Here is a 17,475-nt window from a genome sequence, read left to right as displayed (position 1 = left end):
GGAACAGGAATCTGGTTCCCCCCCCCCCCGTTGCCTGAGGTAGAGTAGAGCCAGGAAATCCAAGGGGAGTTGGAGAATTGGAGGGAAAACAAGTTTGGCTTCAGCTGTTTTAAAGGTACTTAAGAGGCCCATAGTAAATGAGGCCATGGGTTGGGGAGAAAAGTTGTTCATTCCACAGATGCCTGCTGAAGCTCTGTATGCCAGGACTGGGGTTTGGCCCTTGGAGAACAAAGGTGTATTAAACCATTTCTTTGGTGTTTGTTTTATCAGGTAAACCGAGAACTAGATTAATACACACATCAGTGTTTACACCTGGCCTGCTTTTCTTTAGTCTGTTCTTTTTAATGAATATGTAGGCCTTGGCAGTTCAGCCACCCAGAATCAAAGCTAGAGTCGTGAAACGAAATTTTACTTCTTTTTTTTTGTTTTGTTTTTTGAGACAGGGTCTCACTATGTAATTGAGACTGAACTGAACTGGAACTCTGTGTAGCCCAGGTTGGTCTCAAACTCACAGCGATCCTCCCGCCTCAGCCTTGCAAGTGCTGGGATTACAGTGCCACCATGCCCGGCCAAAAGTTTACTTCTGATCACTTCCTTTGTGCTTCCTTTCTATTCTCTTCAACCATTTTCCCCTTGCTTTCATTTTTATATAATTTTATGTATACATCTGGGTATTTATAAGGAAAGTAGAAACATTGCTAAGTTTTATCCATGTTTCAGGTTATCCAGTTCATTTGTTTCTCCTGCTAAATAATAGTTCATGGTAGGACCCCCATTTGATCATTCCCCAATGGGCTATTAGTTATTTCTGGGTTTTTGTTACTTCAGCCATCTTTCCCTGGACATTCCCGTGTCTCTTGTCATACATAGGTGGTAATATAAACTTAGCGATATTTTGCTGGATCCTAGAGTAAACAGGTGCACAGTTCTCATAGGCACAGCTGTGCTAGTTGGTGCGGTGGTTGTACCAGTTTCCACTTCACATTGTTGCCAAAGTGCTGTTGGCAACCTTCTGTTTTGGACAAATGAATGGATGTAAATTGGGATGAAGGATCTTGGTCTCTAGGTCCCTGAATTGTGATGTTGAACATTTGTGTGCTTCCTGTGAGATATTTGTTCGTTGTCAATTTTTCTGTGGACTTCTCGGTGCTTTTTTTTTTCCAGGAGCTTTTTTGTTGTTTGTTTGTTTGTTTGAGACAGGGTCTCACTATGTAGTTGAGACTGACCTGGAACTCACTATGTAGCCCAGGCTGGTCTAACTCACAGTGGTCCTCCTGCCTCAGCCTCCCGAGTGCTGGGATACAGCCGAGCGCCACCACATCTGGCTAGGAGGTTGTCTTTATACTGTTGATTTTAGTCTTTCATGTATAATGTAGATATCTTCTCCCAGCTTGTAATTTATATTTCCACTTTCCAACCACCTGTGGTTTGTTGATCAACCTTTTTTTGCGGGGGGTGGGGGTTGAGACAGGGACTCACTATATAGTTGAGACTGACCTGGAACTCATTATGTAGCCCAGGCTGGTCTCAAACTCACAGTGATCCCCCTGCCTCAGCTTCCCAAGTGCTGGGATTACAGGTGTTCGCCACCACGCCCGGCTCAACCATTTTTTTTTTTTTTTAAATCTTTTTGAGATCAGGTCTCATTGCGTCACTATGTTGTTCAGATTGGCTTTAAACTCACTGTGTAGCCCAAACTGTCCTCGAACTCTTTTTTTTATTCCCCTTCTCTTTGGTACCAGAGATCGAATTTAAGACCTTGCACTTGCCAGGCAGGCACAGTGCCCCTGAGCTACATCCCACCCCTAGCCTTGAACTCTTAGCTATCCTCTTGTATCAGCCTTCTGAGTGCTGGGATTACAGGTTTAGGCCACCTCATCCTTTTTTTTTTTTTTTTTTTTTTTTTTTTTTTTATTTTTTTTTTTTTTTTTTTTTTTTTTGTTAAGGGGGATTGAACTCAGGCCCTTGTACTTGTGAGGCATTGGCACCACTCAGCTAAATCCCCAGCCCACCTCACCTATTCTTTTTCTTTGTTTGTTTGTTTCTTTGAGACAGGATCTCACTATGTAGTTGAGTCTGAGTTTGACCTGGAACTCATTATGTAGCCCAGGCTGGTCTCAAACTCCCAGTGATCCTCCTGCTTCAGCCTCCTGACTGCCTGGATTACAGGCATGTGCCACCATACCCGGCTTCATCCATTCTTAATTTTAAAGTTTATATTCAGTGTTTTGTGTCTCATTTGAATGGTTATTTTCTAAATGTACGTTATCTTTACCTTTAAAGAACTTGCCTTTTGGTGAAGGAGACAGATAGCTGTTTTGCACACAGATGTCACATGAACTTTAAATTGGTAGAAATGTAGCCAGGCATGGTGGCCCATGCCTGTAATCCCAGCACTCCGGAGGCTGAGGCAGGAGTATTGCTGTGAGTTCAAGATCAGCCTGGGCTATGTAGTGAGTTCCAAGTCAGTCTCAACTACATAGTGAGACCCTGTCTCGAAAACCTTAAAAAACAAAACAAAAAAAATTGGTAGAAATGTCAACTTTTCCCTGCAAGGCTCCAGGAAAGATTTCACAGGGGCAGCTGGCCCAAGCTGGGAATGAAGAGATGAGAAAGTGGCCTTGTGGGATGGACATTCTCAGTGGGGTGTGAAGGGCCTGAAACCTCTGGGCCAAGACTCCAGGAGGTCTGGATGATTTTGAGGGGTGAGGCAGGGCCTGGAGAAGGTAGATGTGGGTGATCTGTGTGGGGTCTTATTGAGGGTCCAGGGGGTGTGGAGAGGGGGAGAAGAGGTAGATCAGCCCAAGAGCCTGAAGCAGAGAAAGGTAACAATGTCTGCCAGCCCTTGGGGCCCCTGGGGTGGGCCCTGCTGGCTAGCTGCCTGCCCTGTCCCTGGCTCCCAGCTTTCCCCTTCAGGTCAGGTGTTGGGTAAAAGCTGACCTGTCTGCAGAGACCTGGGTGTGTCAGGAGCCCACTTTGTAATACACAGGGGTTCAGAGAAGGATTGCGCAACTGTAGGAGAGTGGGAGCCCAGTGTTAGATGTTGGGGAGAAGCATGGGGGTCTGCAAGCCATGGTCCATGGGCCACATTCTGCCCACCCTTGTTTTTGTTCATAAAGATTTATTGGAACAGAACCACTTCGGTTGTTTATTTTTTGCCATGCAGTGGCAGAATTGAGAAGTTGCATTTTGGTCCTTTACGGGAAAGGTTGCTGCCCCCACCCCACTGTACCCCAATAGGTAATATTGGGATCTGTGGTAACCCAGAGAATGGGTCCCAGCCACCCTGTGGGACAGCCAGCCCATGGTTGCTGGGTGAGTAGTAGGACTAGGTCAACCTACGAATGTTGCTGTCTTTGGATTTCAGAGAACCTGGAAATCTGGATTTTATTTATTTATTTATTTAGTAGTTAATATCCCAATTTTTAAACACTGGCTCAATTGAAAAAACAAACTGGGCTGGGGATTTAGCTCAGTGGTTCCACTGCCTGCCTCACAAGCACAAGGACCCGAGTTGATCCCCGGTACCAAAACAAACAAACAAACTGTGTAGGCCAAAAATCTGGAGGGTGGGGGTGTGGCTCTGTGGAGCACTTGCCTAGCATGCTCCAGGCCCTGGGGTTCCTTCCCTAGTACTGCAAAACAGGTCCTCATCTGCTGGCCAACTTGTCCAGCGCCTGTCTCTGTCTTGGTGGGGAAGGAGCCTGAAACAGATACAGGTTTACTTAGTCCCTGTGTATTCCTGGGCAAGTTGCTTCTTTTGCCTCATTTTCCTCAGTAAATGTGGAGGTACCCCTGCCCCCCCCCCACATTGTGAAGATCCAGCAAGTACATTTAGAAGCCTGGCACTTGGGAAGCCCTTGCCACAAGGTTATTATGGTCACTGCCATTATGCCCACTGCTGTACCCCTCCCCCCCTCTAGGCCTGAGAACCAGGGCTTTGCCTGCTTTTTCCCAGCAGGGAGCCTTGGTGAAGCAGAACCATAGGTCCTTGGTTCTGGAGGAGGTGGCTGCCCATGAGAGAACTGGGGCTCCCTGGGGCCTGGCCCTGGCTTTCTTCTGGTTCCCCCCTGCCTCTGGAGGGCTTGATCAAGTGAGGCAGAGAATTGTGACTTTCCTCCTCACCCCCTACTGTGCAGCAAACACACTGTATGTATTCCTTCAGACTCTTCAGAAGTTTAGGTCTGGGTGGCACTGGCTTCAGCTGTCTCTTCTCAAGACCAAAGCCCGAGGCTGAGGGTGTCTGTTGCACAGTGGTAGAGTGCTTGCCTAGCATGCCAAGGCCCTGGGTATGATCCCCAGCACCGCAAAAAAAAAAAAAAAAAAAAAGTATTAGCACCGAAGACCGGTCTTGCCAGGCTTACAAGAACTAGTGTCATTTTTAGGCACCTGGGTGTTTGTTTTTCCCATTTCCTTAGAACTTGGGGATGGGAGATGTGTCTGTTGGTTAAGGAGGTGCCCTGGTAAATTGACAGGGTCAGTTGTTACTGAAAATCTGCTGGTATAGTGGCCATTTAAAGTAATGCCTGAAGGTACAGAGGTGTGATGTTGACTTGGTTTGGTGGTGGCTATGATTTTTGTTTTCCTTTGCCATACTGGGGATTGAAGGGGGCCAGGATTTAGCTTAGTGGCACTGCATCTGCCTTGAAAAGTATAAGTTCCTGAGCTCAATCCCCAGTACCGGAAACAAAATAAAAAACTGGCGATTGAACCCAGGGCTTTACACTGAGCTCCATACACAACACTTTTTTTCCCCTAGCCCTTTTTAAATTTTTTATTTTGAGAGAGTCTTGCTAAATTGCTCAGGCTAGGCACGAACATTCCATCTTCCTGCCTCAGCCTCCCCACTACCTTAGATTACTGGCATGTGATACCAGGTCTGGCTGCTGATTTTTTTTTTAAGCTGCTAGAGGTTGAACCTAGGGCCTCATGCATGCTAAACAAATGCTGTAACACCGAATTACATCCCCAGTCTTTGGTTATGACCTTTTAAAACTGTTTGGCATTTTAAAGACACCCCCCCCCCAACAGAAGTTAATATTTTCTCACTTTAAAAAAATGTGAGAAGCTGGGGTATAGCTCACTGTTAGAGCATGTGTTTAGTATGCATGAGGTTCTGGTTTCACTCTCCAGCACAAAAAAACAACAAAAAATCAAGGAAATTCAGATATAAGGTATAAAAAAGTTAAACAGGAATGATGGTGCATGCCTGTGATCCCAGCACGCAGGAAGCTGAGGCAAGAGAATTGCTTTGAGTTTGAGGCCAGGGCTGCATAGAGACTTCAAGAACAACTGTCTCACAAAAAAACAAACAAAAAAATTTAAAAGGTCTTATATGGTTTTTTCACTCAAAGACAACAGCTGTTAATACATTATTTTATTACATTTCTCTTGAGTTTTTTTTCTTTTTTGAGACAGGGTCTCACTATCAAGCTCACGCTGGCCTTGAAACCACCGTGTAGCTTGGGGTACCCTTGAACTTGGAGAGATCCTCCTGCCTCAGTTTCTCAAGCACTGAGATTACAGGTGTGCCTCACATGTTGACAGGCTTCTATTGGATTTTCTCTGTGCTTATTTATATACCAGTAGTGCTGTTGTGAATATTTTCCTATCATCTCCTTAAGCCTTTATTTATTTGCAGTGCTATGGATGGAACCCAGGGCCTGGTGCATGTTAGGCAAGCACTCTGCCATGAGTTACAGCCCTGACCCACAGAAAGGTTTCATCCTTCTCAGCAGTGTGGAGTCTGGCTTAGTTGTTTCGAGCTTTGAAGACTACAATTACTTTTGCTATGCAAAAAAATCTTCCCTTTTTTGTTTAACTTACCCCCTTTTTTTTATGGTACTGGGGATTGAACCCAAGGTTTTCCCACTGAGCTACATTCCTAGCCTATTTTTTAATTTTTCATTTTGAGATAGGTTTTCTACAAATTGCCCAGGCTGTGCTTGAACTGGTGATCCTCCCTGCCATGGCCTCTCAGAGTGCTGGGATTATAGGTGTGCACCACTATGCTTGGCGGACTTGTATTTTATAAACAAAATTTCTACCACAGTAGAACTTTTTTGGTAAATTCATACACGAGATTTGGCTTTCCAGGGCTTTGGAGAAGCTTCCCATCAGGGGCCCATGTGTGCCCGTAGGTCTGTGAAGGTTTGTGAAGGTCATGTTCTGTTCACAGCCCAGACTTATGGTGTCAGCTGCTGGTGTGTGCAGTTTCAGAGCCAGGCTTTTGAAAAGTATCCACGGGAGAGGCAGCTTAGAAAAAAAGGACTTGAAGAGTGAATAGGTAGGTTTAGTTTGGAAAATCCAGCCCAGGTTGGTGGAATCAGAGCTGGGAGCAATTCTAGAAGTCATTTGGTGGAGCTGGTTTCCACTGCGAGATCCTCAGAAGCTTCTTTTTTTTCTTTTCCTCTTAGTGCTGGGGATGGAGTCCAGGGCCTCTGCCATGCTAGGCAAGTGCTGCTCCCTGGAGCTGCATCCCAAGCCCAGAACCCTCATGCAAAGGAGCTCAGGGGCCTCTTGAAGAAAAGTGGGACTGCGGCCACCTGAAGAGTGCCCTACTTTTCTGTGTCTTGGATGTGGTGAATGGCATGTTGTTGCATTGGGAAAGGTTTTCCACTGTTGTTTTTCTTGTAGAGACGGGCTCCTGTGTTGTCCAGGCTGACATTGAACTCCTGGGCTCAGTCAGTCCCCATGCCTCAGTCTCCCAGGTGGTTGGGAGTGGATCCTTCTTAGAGGCTAGATAGAAAGTACACACATCCCACTGAATCAGAGCCTAGAGCAGGGTGGAACTGCCTCAAGTAGGAGAGTAGAGCCAGGACAGCCAGCCGCTCACTCTGACAGCGAGTGAGGGTTGGACCTGTGCACTTCGGCCACACCATTAAATTGTGATAGGTTTAGAGGGATGGAATGGGCTTCTCATGCAGTAGCAAGTTGAAAATAACCCAGTCTAAGGGCCAGTAAAGGAGCATTTCTCAGTCTGTGTTGAGAATTCATTTAAGTACACTTTCAAGGCTACCTTTCCAGCAGCCAACTGGTGGAATCTGTCTGTGGAGCTGTCTCACTCCAGGCTTGTGGTTGGGAGGAATATGCTCATCCAGTTCCTCGTACCAGCTCAAGACTTGTTCTGAAAGTTATCTGTCTGGGAACAGAAAGAATTGAAGGAGTTGGGGATGCAGCCCAGTGGTAGAGTGCCTGTCTAGCATGAGGGAGGTCCTGGATTCCACCTCCCACCCCCGGGGTTGGTCCTTGGATACCTGGTAACTCCTCCCCTCCCTTCCCTTCTCTTCCTTTCCCTTCCCTTTTTTGAGACAGGCTCTCATTGTGTAATTCAGGCTGGCTTTGAACTCAACAGTGTAGCCCAGGCTGGCCTCGAACTCTTGATGTTCCGTCTGCCTCAGCATCCAGAGTGCTGGAATCACAGGTTTGTGCCATGATGCCCAGCCTAGTGTTTTTCTTTTCTAAGAAAATCCCATAGCAGATGAGGATTTATGGATAAGTCTACTGAAGCAGGACTTTTTCCCCTGGATGAAGTTTTGTTTTTTTTTTTTTTTTAATGACTTAGGTCCGATCATAAAAAAGAATGTGATATTGTACAACATTTACAAGTACAGAAAGAAGTAAAGAAAAACTGTCTCATAATTATGTCACTCAATACATTTGATCATTCTTTAGAACCTATTTATTTACTTTCGTTTGTTTGGAGATGAAACCCAGGGCCTGGAGTCTGTTAGGTAAGCATTTTATCACCATGGTCCCCTTGCCAGCCTTTGTAAAATTGAGCTTATCTTGGGCCGGGGATTTAGCTCAGTGGCTTCAGCACCTGCCTGGCAAATGCAAGGACCCGAGTTCTATCCCCGGTATCAAAATAAACAAACAAACAAACAAATAAATTGAGCTTGCCTAAAATAGAAAGAACATGGGCTTGGGCGGGGGATTTAGCTCAGTGGTTCCACTGCCTGCCTTGCAAGCTCAAGGATCTGAGTTCAATCCCAGGTACAAAAAAAAAAAAAAAAGTCTGAGGAAAGAACATGGGCTTTATGGGTAGACATGTGGATGCTTGACCTTGGATAAATATTTAAATCTCTCTAGGCCTTAGTTCCTTTGTCAGTAAAATAGGGATGATTGCTGCCAATTTGAGGGTGCCTGAGTGAGGGCTGGGGGAACAAGATGACAGAAATACCAGGGATAGTGAGTGTGTCCCTCAGTCAGTGGCACACCCACTGCCTGACAGCTTAGTGTACATGTCCAGTGACATCTCCTGTGCTTCTGACTTGTCATGAGTATTAACTCAGGTCCTCTAGCTTTTCTTTTTTTTTGGTACCGGGGATTGAACTCGGGTCCTTGCGCTTGCAAGGCAGGCCACCGAACTGCTGAGCTAAATCCCCAGCCTCTAGCTATTCTTTTTTAGGTTTTGTTTTGTTACTGGGGATTGAATTCAGGACCTTGTGCTTGCGAGGCAGGTGGCAGCACCACTGAGCTAAATCCCTGGCCCTCCTCGAGCTTTTCATAAGCTTTTTTTCCCCCCGCAGTGTTGGGGATTGAACTGAAGGCCTTTTTGTTGACTGCACTGACCTGTATCCCAGCCCTTTTTAAAACATTTTTGAGAGAGTCTCACTAAGCCCAGGGTAGGCTCAGACTTGGGATCCTCCTGCCTCAGCCTCACAAAGTGCTGAGATTGCAGATATGTGCTGCCACATCTGTCTTCCTTTGGATGGGTGGTACTATGGATTGAATTCAGGGCCTTCTCTTTGACCTACAGAGCTATCTCCTAACCCACTCACCCCCCCCTTTTTTTTTTGGTGGATCAAAACTCAGGACCTTGTGCTTTCAAGGCAAGTGCAGTACCACTGAGCTAAATCCGCAGCCCCACCCCTTTGTTTTTTATTTTGTTACCTTAAATTGGGTTTTAACTTTAGAATTTTCTGTGTCAGCCTCCCAGAGTGCTGTGATTACAGGTGTGCACTACCATGCTTAGCATCATAAGCTTAGCTTTTCTTTTTCTTTTTTTTGGTACCTGGGATCAAACTCAGGACCTTGTGCTTGAGAGGCAGGTGGAGGGAGGCACCATTGAGCTAGATCCCCACCCCTGCTTTTCTTAAACATTTAAAAAAAATTTTTGTATTTCATTATTAGGATATTCCTTAATTTATTTAAGAATTCCAATTTTGGGCCAGGGATTTGGCTCAGTGGTTCCACCACCTGCCTCACAAGCACGAGGGCTGTAGTTTGATCCCTGGTACTAGGAAAAAAAAAATTCCTATATTATAGCTAGGCATAGTGATACATACCTGTCAACCCAGAACTCTGGGAGGCTGAGGCAGGAGGATCGCAAATTTGAGCTCAGACAGGGCAATTTAGCAACCTAAAAAAAAAAAAAAAGGCTGGCGTGATGGTGTAGGTCTGTAATTCCAGCACTTGGGAGGCTGAGGCAGGAGGATCGCCACAAGTTCAAGGCCATCCTGAACTGCATAGTAAGACTCTGTCTCAAAAATAAAGAAGAAAAATCTGGGATAAAGGCTGTGTGTTCAGTCCCCAGTACCATGAAAACTAAGAAACAGAAGGCATATTGAACCATACATGTACATCTATAATCTCAGCACTTGTAGGCTAAGGCAGGAGGATCATGAGTTTAATACTAGCCTGGGTTATATAGTCAGACTTTGTTGCCACGAAACAAGGGAAAAGACATATTGGAGCTGGGTTGTGTAACTCAGTAGTGGAGCATGTATATAGCATATATGAAATACTGTGTTCCACCCCTAGCAAAACAAACCAGAAACAAAAAAGCAAACCCCACAGAATTCCTGTATTATAGGGTGTTTAACTTGCCTTCAGATTGTAGCTTTTTTCTATAATCATTTATAATAATAATTTTCAGGGCCTGGGATTTAGCTTAGTGGTTCCGGTGCCTGCTTCGCAAGCGCAAGGACCCAAGTTCAATCCCCGGTACCAAAAAAAAAAAATTTTTTTTTCATAATTAAGAACACTGTAAATAACTCCCATCATTAGGCACTGAAACAAATTAGATCTTAGAGCTGCAGCTTCATGCTGGCTGAGGCTGGTGCCGAGAGCTGGTTCCCTGACTTTGGCAGCATGATTGCTTTGTGGCGGGCAAGTGAGCATGCCCAGGGGCCACCCTGAAAGCCCTCACCCCTTCTCCCATCCTTCCTTGTATGATGCTGAGCATTTGAAGAGCGAGCTGCAGCTCCAGCTTGGTGACAGCTCCTGCTCTGCCCTCAGGGAGACCCTGGACAAGTGTGGACTGGATCCAGTGCATGCAGTGGGTGGCCCAGGATATGGCTTCTAGTGAAGTGACAGGGTAGTTTCCCCACTGTGCCAGTGTTGGCCAGAGGGCTCGGGAGGAGGACATCCTGGCTGTATCCGAAGGGTGGGCATGCTTGCTTGGGGCTGGTGTGAAGTCTGGACTTGGCACCACAGGATCAGTGGCTCAGATTGGGTAGGAAATTGCTTGGAAAGACCTGGGACTCGTCAGGTTCCAGAAGGAGAGGGACTTGGTGTCGGTGGAGATGGGCCATCATGGGGGTTTGTGTGCCTTCTTGTTACAGTATTGGTGTGACCAGAGGGCCTTTCTAGGTTGTTGCTGTCCGGTTCAAAGGATTGGCCAGGACAGTCAATGGATGTGGAAGTTAAATGTTTACTTAGTGCACAAAGAAGAAAAAGAAATGCTCAAGAAAAAGTGCCCTGAAGGAGCACCCTTACCTCTTCCTCCCCTTCCCCCTCCCCCTTCTCTTCCCCTCCCTTTCCCTTCCCTTCTTTTCTTTTTGAAATAGCGTCTTGCTGTATATTCTAGATTGGCCTTGAACTCACTATGTAGTCCAGGCTGGCCTTAAACTTGCAGCAATCCTCCTGCCTCAGCCTCCAAAGTGCTGGGATTATTAGGTGTACACCACTATCTTTTATATCCCCCGTTGCAACATGAGATCTAGGCTGTTCTGCGTCTGCTTGATCTTGTGCCAGAAGCAGGTCTTTGATTAGGACAGCCTAGATCTCATGTTGGAATGGGGAATATAAAAGACAGTGTGGCACTGTGAGCCTTTTCACCAGCCACTATCTTGTGTTTTTCCTTCAGAGCACCTTTTTTTCTTGAGCACTTTTGTGTTTCTTTTTTTTTCTTCTTTTGCCCTAAGTAAACATTAAATGTTCGTGTTCATCAGTTGTCCTTTCCAAGTTTTTGAACAGGATAGCAAGCATCTGGCCACCACACTGTCTGACATCGTCACCCTCTTCTTGGATCTCCATTTCTCCCACGGGGTCTGGACCCTGCTTCACCCTGGGCTGTGTGCCTCACACCTTCCTGGAAAGCTTGAGCCAAAGGGCTTGACTGTGTCCCAGGCTGCTTCGCAAGGTTCTGGTGTTGGTTCACCTGGCAGTGGGTGACATGCTGGGATACTCTGGAGAGTGACGATACTCGAGGCCTCAGCCGCCTGAGGGGTGAGCGGTACCTCAGGAGTATTGGCCCAGAAACCAGGCCTCTGATTCGCACCTCCATGTGGTTGCAGAGGCTGCTGATTGCAGGAGCTGAGCTCAGCCAGCCATCCTGGGCACCCACACCTCATCCTCCCGGGCAGCTCTAGGTGCTAAAAGAGGCCTCGGCAGCTCATAGCAGAGCTGATACTCCTCCTGTGTTTGCATGTGGTGTCCTCATTAGTGCCCTTTGTACCACCCCTCACCCATACTGGCATGGTGGATGGGTACAGGGCAAGGGTGCAGGGTGAGGCCGGGACTTCTGGGCTGGCTGGCTGGCTGTGGTAGGCCTGGCACTGTGTAGTCTCAGTCCCCATGAAAGCGCTTGGGATAAAGGTTGATGTCTCTGCTTTCCAAATGAAAACAAGTAAGCTGGGAGAGCCTGGGCACCCTTGTTGAGGTGGCATGGTGAGTACGAAGCATGTTAATGCCAGGCCCTCACCTCCTCCTCTCCTCAGCTGCTCCAGACTCTCCTCCCTTCTAGGGCCGTGGCTGTGGCCTTCACATTGAAGCCTCGTAGGCAGTATGGCCATCAGTGGAAGCCTTGTTGCTAGCCACAAGCCTACGAGCATGTCGTTGTAATTGTGTGACGAGGACCCTATTGGCTCAGTGTCTTGCATGGGAAAGCTGTGACTGCTTGGATATGGGCCCCTCTTCCTTCTTGTTCCTCTAAACAGGAGCCTGAGGGAGTTCACGCTGAGGCCCCTCCACCCTTTTAGACAGGATCTTACTTACTACATAGTTCAGACTGTTGCCCAGGTGGGCCACTGAGCTGTCTGCTCTCAGAACTCCCCACGGGACCATTTTGGTCCAGGGATCTGGCCTGAAGCATGCAGTTGGCCCAGAGTCACGGTGGGTACCCTGGCTTCCCCCATCCTCAGCCCATCTTGAAATCAGGAGCTGGAGATGATTTGACAGCTTGTTTTATTAAAGGTGCACAAGAAGCCAGATGCCTGCGGGGCATTGTGCTTCGGCTGGACAGATGCATTACACGAGTGGGGTGGGCGCGTGGGGCCGTAACTATTTACATGTCCAGTTAACACTGTGAGGAGACCCCAGAAAGAGACGAGGGGTTGGCGGCCGGAAGAGCTGGACGGGTCAGGCAGGAGTCAGGCATAGGAGCCGCAGGCCAGTGTGACAACCAGGGGGAGATGAGGTAATGGATGGGCACTTTGCCCCAAGTCAGCACCCAGGCAGTGCTAGCATCCATCGGCCTGAGATCCTTTTAGACAGGATCTTACTTACTACATAGTTCAGACTGGCCTTGAACTTGGAATCCTCCTGCCTCAGCCTCCCAAGTGGTGGGATTATAGGCATGTATCACCACACCCAACTTTTCTGAGTCTGCCAAAGCACCTGGGCCCAAGAGCCATTTGATCTCTATTTGCTTTCTACATGACCACTTAGTACATGTGTTACTTTTTTTTTTTTTTTTTTTTTTTTTGAGACAGGATGTCTCCATATAATTCAGGCTGGAGTTGAACTTACTATGTAGCCCAAGTTGGTCTCTAACTTGCAGTGATCCTCCCACCTCAAGTCTCCCGAGTGCTGGTATTAACAGGTGTGTGCCACCACACCTGGCTCATGTGTGATCTTTAGTTAAGTCCCTTCACTTCATCGAGATGGGAGAAGTGCCCACCTTGTTAGTGTGCAAAGCTTAGAACAGGTAAGTATGTTTGGTGTTTGTCGCACACTCCAGGAGCCTGTGCTCCGGGGCCTCCTCCTGATAGTGGGCTGGCAGACCTCCAGGGGCCGGGCTGGCTACCCGCCTGTCAAGGTGTCATCACCCACAGCCACCCAGCTGTGTTCTGAGCCAGTGTGAATAGAACACTGAGCACACGTAGGCCTGGCTGCTGCTGTACACCAGTCACAGCTGTGAATGGGCAGGCTGGCTGGGCTGCAACCGTCTCATGAGGTGGGAAGACAGGCCCTGGCTTCACATCCATCTGTGTCACGCACATGCATGTATATAGTCAGAGGTCTGGACAGTAGAGGGAGAGGGCTGCTGCTTTTTCTTGTTTATTTGTTAGTTTTTTGACAAAGTCTTGCTGTGTAGTTCAAGCTGCCCTGTAGTACAGGCTGGCCTCATACAGCAGTCCCCTTGCGTCAGCCTCCTAGGTACTAGGATTGGGGGCATGTACCATCATGCCCAGCAGAGAGGGTCTTGATAAATTGCCCAGGCTGAGCTCAAACTTGCCATCTTCCAGCTTCAGCTTCCTGAGTTCTGGGATTACAGGTGTGTGCCACCATGCCTAGCTTTAAAGGGGCATCTAATGTCAGTCCTGGGCTTCCTTTGTGGTCAGAGATGCTTCTGGGTTACCCTGGACTTGTGGAAGAACAAAACCTGTGCTTAGAGTCCCAGCTCTGCCACTGCCCCTTTGGGTCCCAGAGGTCCTGGTCCCTCCTGACACACAGTGTTTCCTCATCTGTGCACAGTAGGTATTAATCTGCAGCCCACAAACAAACTGCGTTTGGGAACTTGGACTCCTCGTGTGAAAATAAGGGTCATCGTGACCTTACCCGCACAAGGATGTGTAGGACTGCAGAGTAGACAGTATGAAAGGATAAAGGAAATAGTTGTGTTGGAGGGCAGACATTGGCACCAAGATAGATAGACGCTGGGCTAATGGTTAGCATCCCTGATCTACCCTGCTGCATCTCCCTGAACGCTTGCGGAGGCAGGCAAGCTGCAGGACTCAATTGGAGTCCTTTCTGGCTGCCAGAGCAAAGAGCTGAGATCCTAGATCTGGTTCACAATGCTTTCCAGGCATTAGGAAAAGCCAGGCTTTTATTTTCCCTCCTCAGGCTATACACCAGGGCCTCGATGTGCTCAGTAACTGCTATGTCGGTCTTGTTTCCAGGTCTACAGGACACGTCGGGCGATGAACCCAAGGCTGCAGCCAAGAGTAGTGTGAAACCATCTGGGAAAGCAGAGGGAGTCTGGGGGAAGATGGCCATGGCCCCAGGCCCTTCCCTGGCACAGGTGTACCCCAGCCCTGTGGCAGTAGCTGTGTGGGAGTGGCAGGATGGGCTGGGCAGCTGGCACCCCTACAGTGCCACTGTGTGCAGCTACATCGAGCAGCAGTTTGTCCAGCAGAAAGGCCAGCGCTTTGGGCTGGGCAGCCTGGCACACAGCATCCCCTTAGGCCAGGCTGACCCCTCACTGGCCCCGTACATCATTGACCTTCCCAGTTGGACCCAATTCCGCCAGGACACTGGTAAGTCACTCCTGCTTTGGGCTGAGGCTGTGCTGGGGTTGTGGGGGTGACTTGCATAGCTTCTTCCCTGCTTTGGAAATGTGCTCAGCCAGGAGGTGGACGTTGTGAGAACAGCTGCCACCACCCAGGTAAAGGGTACCTTGCAGTAGAGGAGGGTGCTATAGAACACACAGCAGAGGCCTCCTTGCCTTTTCCTCCTGTCCTAACCTAAAAGATCTGCCTCAATTGGCAGGGATTTGAAGGTCGCTGGCAGGTGGACTGGCAAGGAGGTTATGTGCTGTGGTGGTTGACAAGGCCTGACACTCCAGCTCAGTGCTGTGATCCTTGTGGTTACCTTGCTCCTTGTTCCTCTGAGCATTTGTGTGTGTTCCTGTGTTTTTAATCTGCAATGTGTTTTGATTGGTATTAACAGCCTGGGGCTTGGATTTGTCCCTCCCCCTTTAATCTGGTGGTTTTCAGTTGGGTAATTTTGGTCTCCAAAGATGTTTGACAGTGTTTAGAGATATTTATGGGGGACAACCCTGTCATCTAGTGTGTAGAGGCCAGGGATGCCGCTAAGGCATCTTCTAGTGCACAGAACACGCCTTGCAACAAGAATTATTGGCCCAGAAAGTTGCTAGTGGAAACCATGGAGATGCCCTGCCGGTATCCCTATCAGCAGCACCCTGGTCTGTGCCACAGTGGGGCTCCCAGTGGGGCAGCTGCATGGCTGCACGTGAGGGTCCCCTGGATGCAGGCACCGAGCGAGATAGCAGATAGGATCGGCAACATAGGGCTGGCGGCAAGTGCTCCTCAGGGATGCAGCATCATGCATGGCAGGGGTCAACCTGAAGTCTGAGCTCAGCCAGCCAGGTCACTGGGAATGGCCTGAGAGAATTATGTGACAATAGAGATAGACAAAGTTTGAGACTGGAAATACTTATGGGATAATGTGTTGAAATAATAGGAACTGTTTTCAGTGTGGTTATCAGCTACCTGAGTACATGCACATGCCCAGAAGGCCCCTGGAGTAGAAATTACTTTGTGATATCAACTGTGTATTTTCCCCTTGGTGCTTGGACTAGAAGTGATTCATTTTCTTTATGTATATTGGGGAGGTGTTGATGATATTGAACCCAGGTTTTGCCCTGAGCTACAACCCTGGCCCTTTTTATTTTTTATTTTAAACCTTGTCTTGCCAAGTCACTAAGTTGCCCAGGCTGGGCTTGAATTTATAGTCTTCCTGGCTCAGCCTCCCAGAATTCTGGGATTACAGGTTGTGCCATCATACCCAACTTGTTTATACTTTTATTTTTTTATTTATTTTTATTTTTATTTTTTTGGTACCAGGGATTGAACTCAGGACCTTGTGCTTGCCAGGCAGGTGGAGCAACCACTGAGCTAAATCCCCAGCCCTATTTTCAGCTTTTTAGAAGTGAGCACATAGCAGTTTCATCATTAGAAATTGTTTTTGTGTTTGTGTGCTAGGGATTGAACCTAGGGCCTCATACATGCTAATAAATTATTCTGAATATTTTTGAGGGCTGAGAGTGTATCATCTCAGTGGTAGAGCATGTGCTTAGCTTAGATAGATGAGATCCAGAATCCTATCCCCAGCACCAAAAAGAAGGAAATACTATTTCAGAAAGCCTCATCAAGTCCAAGGCATATTCTATGACTTAAGCTTCGAGCAACTCCTCCTGCCAAGAAGTGCAAATGCTACTTAATCCTTTAGGGCCCCTGTTCCTTTGCCTAGAGAGTAGAGACTGCTTTATCCCTAAATCTGAAAAAAATAGCTAATGGCAGCAGCTTTTGGGTCGAATAGCAGCATGACTGGATACCTATAGCGATCATTGTGCTTAGTTTGGTTGTGTAAAAAAATTCTTTTTGCCAGGTTTTGGGGAAGACACCTGTAACTCCAGCACTGTGGGAGGTTGAGTTGAAGCAGGAAGATCATGAGTTCAAGTCCAACTGTGTAACTTAATGAGACCTTTTTTCATTTCTTTTTTTTTGGTACCGGGGGTACCGGGGATTGAACTCGGGTCCTTGTGCTTGCAAGGCAGGCCACTGAACCGCTGAGCTAAATCCCGGGCCCTTCTTTCTCTTTCTTTTTTTTTTTTGTACCAGGGATCAAACTCAGGTCCTTGCACTTGTGAGGCAGACAGCAGAATCACTGAGCTAAATCCCCAGCCCTTGAGACCCTTTTTCATAAAATAAAAAAGGGCTGCCAGGGATTTAGCTCAGCAGCATGACACCTGCCTGGTAAGCACAAGATCCAGAGTTTCATCCCCGGTACCAAAAAAAAAAAAAAAAAAAAAACAAAAAAAAAAAAAAAAAAAAAAAAAAAAAAAAACACCAAAAAATAAAACAAAACAAAAAACAGGCTGGTCCTATAGCTCAGTGTAGAGTCCCTGGTTCATCCTCAGGACCAGAAGGGAAAGAAGGAAAAGCCCAGCACGGTGGTGCCTTCTGGCAACTCTGGGAGGCCTAGGCAAGAGACAGCAGAGTCAAGCTCGGTAACCTCTAGTGCTTTAGCAAGATCATCACAAAATTAAAAAGTTTGGGTGGGGGGTTAGCTCAGTGGTTCCAGCGCCTGCCTCACAAGCACAAGGGCCTGAGTTCAATCCCTGGTACCAAAAAAAAAAAGTTTGGGGGAAGAAGAAGGAAGACTCAAGATATATACTTCAGTGCAAAGGCCCAGTACTGTCCCCCCGCCCCAAAAATTGAGGGAATCTAACAGATTCTCAATTTATTTATTGTGTAAGGATTTTTTTTTTTTTTTTTTTTTTTT

The 17,475-nt window shown here is 47.4% G+C and overlaps 1 protein-coding gene across 4 annotated transcripts in view; it reads left to right on the top strand.

The window, feature by feature from the left end:
* The window catches only part of Dtx2 (deltex E3 ubiquitin ligase 2), a 41,655-nt gene that overhangs the window by 3,828 nt on the left and 20,352 nt on the right, over positions 1-17,475 (top strand). For all 4 annotated transcript variants that reach the window (XM_010618967.3, XM_010618968.3, XM_010618970.3 and 1 more), the window contains exon 2: positions 14,349-14,705. In XM_010618967.3, coding sequence (XP_010617269.1) covers positions 14,438-14,705 — 268 coding nt within the window. In that variant the 5' untranslated portion in view covers positions 14,349-14,437. The remainder of the gene's footprint in view (positions 1-14,348; positions 14,706-17,475) is intronic.

The sequence above is a fragment of the Fukomys damarensis genome, unplaced genomic scaffold (genome assembly GCF_012274545.1).
Source record: "Fukomys damarensis isolate Sample0158 unplaced genomic scaffold, DMR_v1.0_HiC HiC_scaffold_17, whole genome shotgun sequence".
Lineage (NCBI taxonomy): Eukaryota > Metazoa > Chordata > Mammalia > Rodentia > Bathyergidae > Fukomys > Fukomys damarensis.
This window is presented reverse-complemented; position numbering and strand designations above follow the sequence as displayed.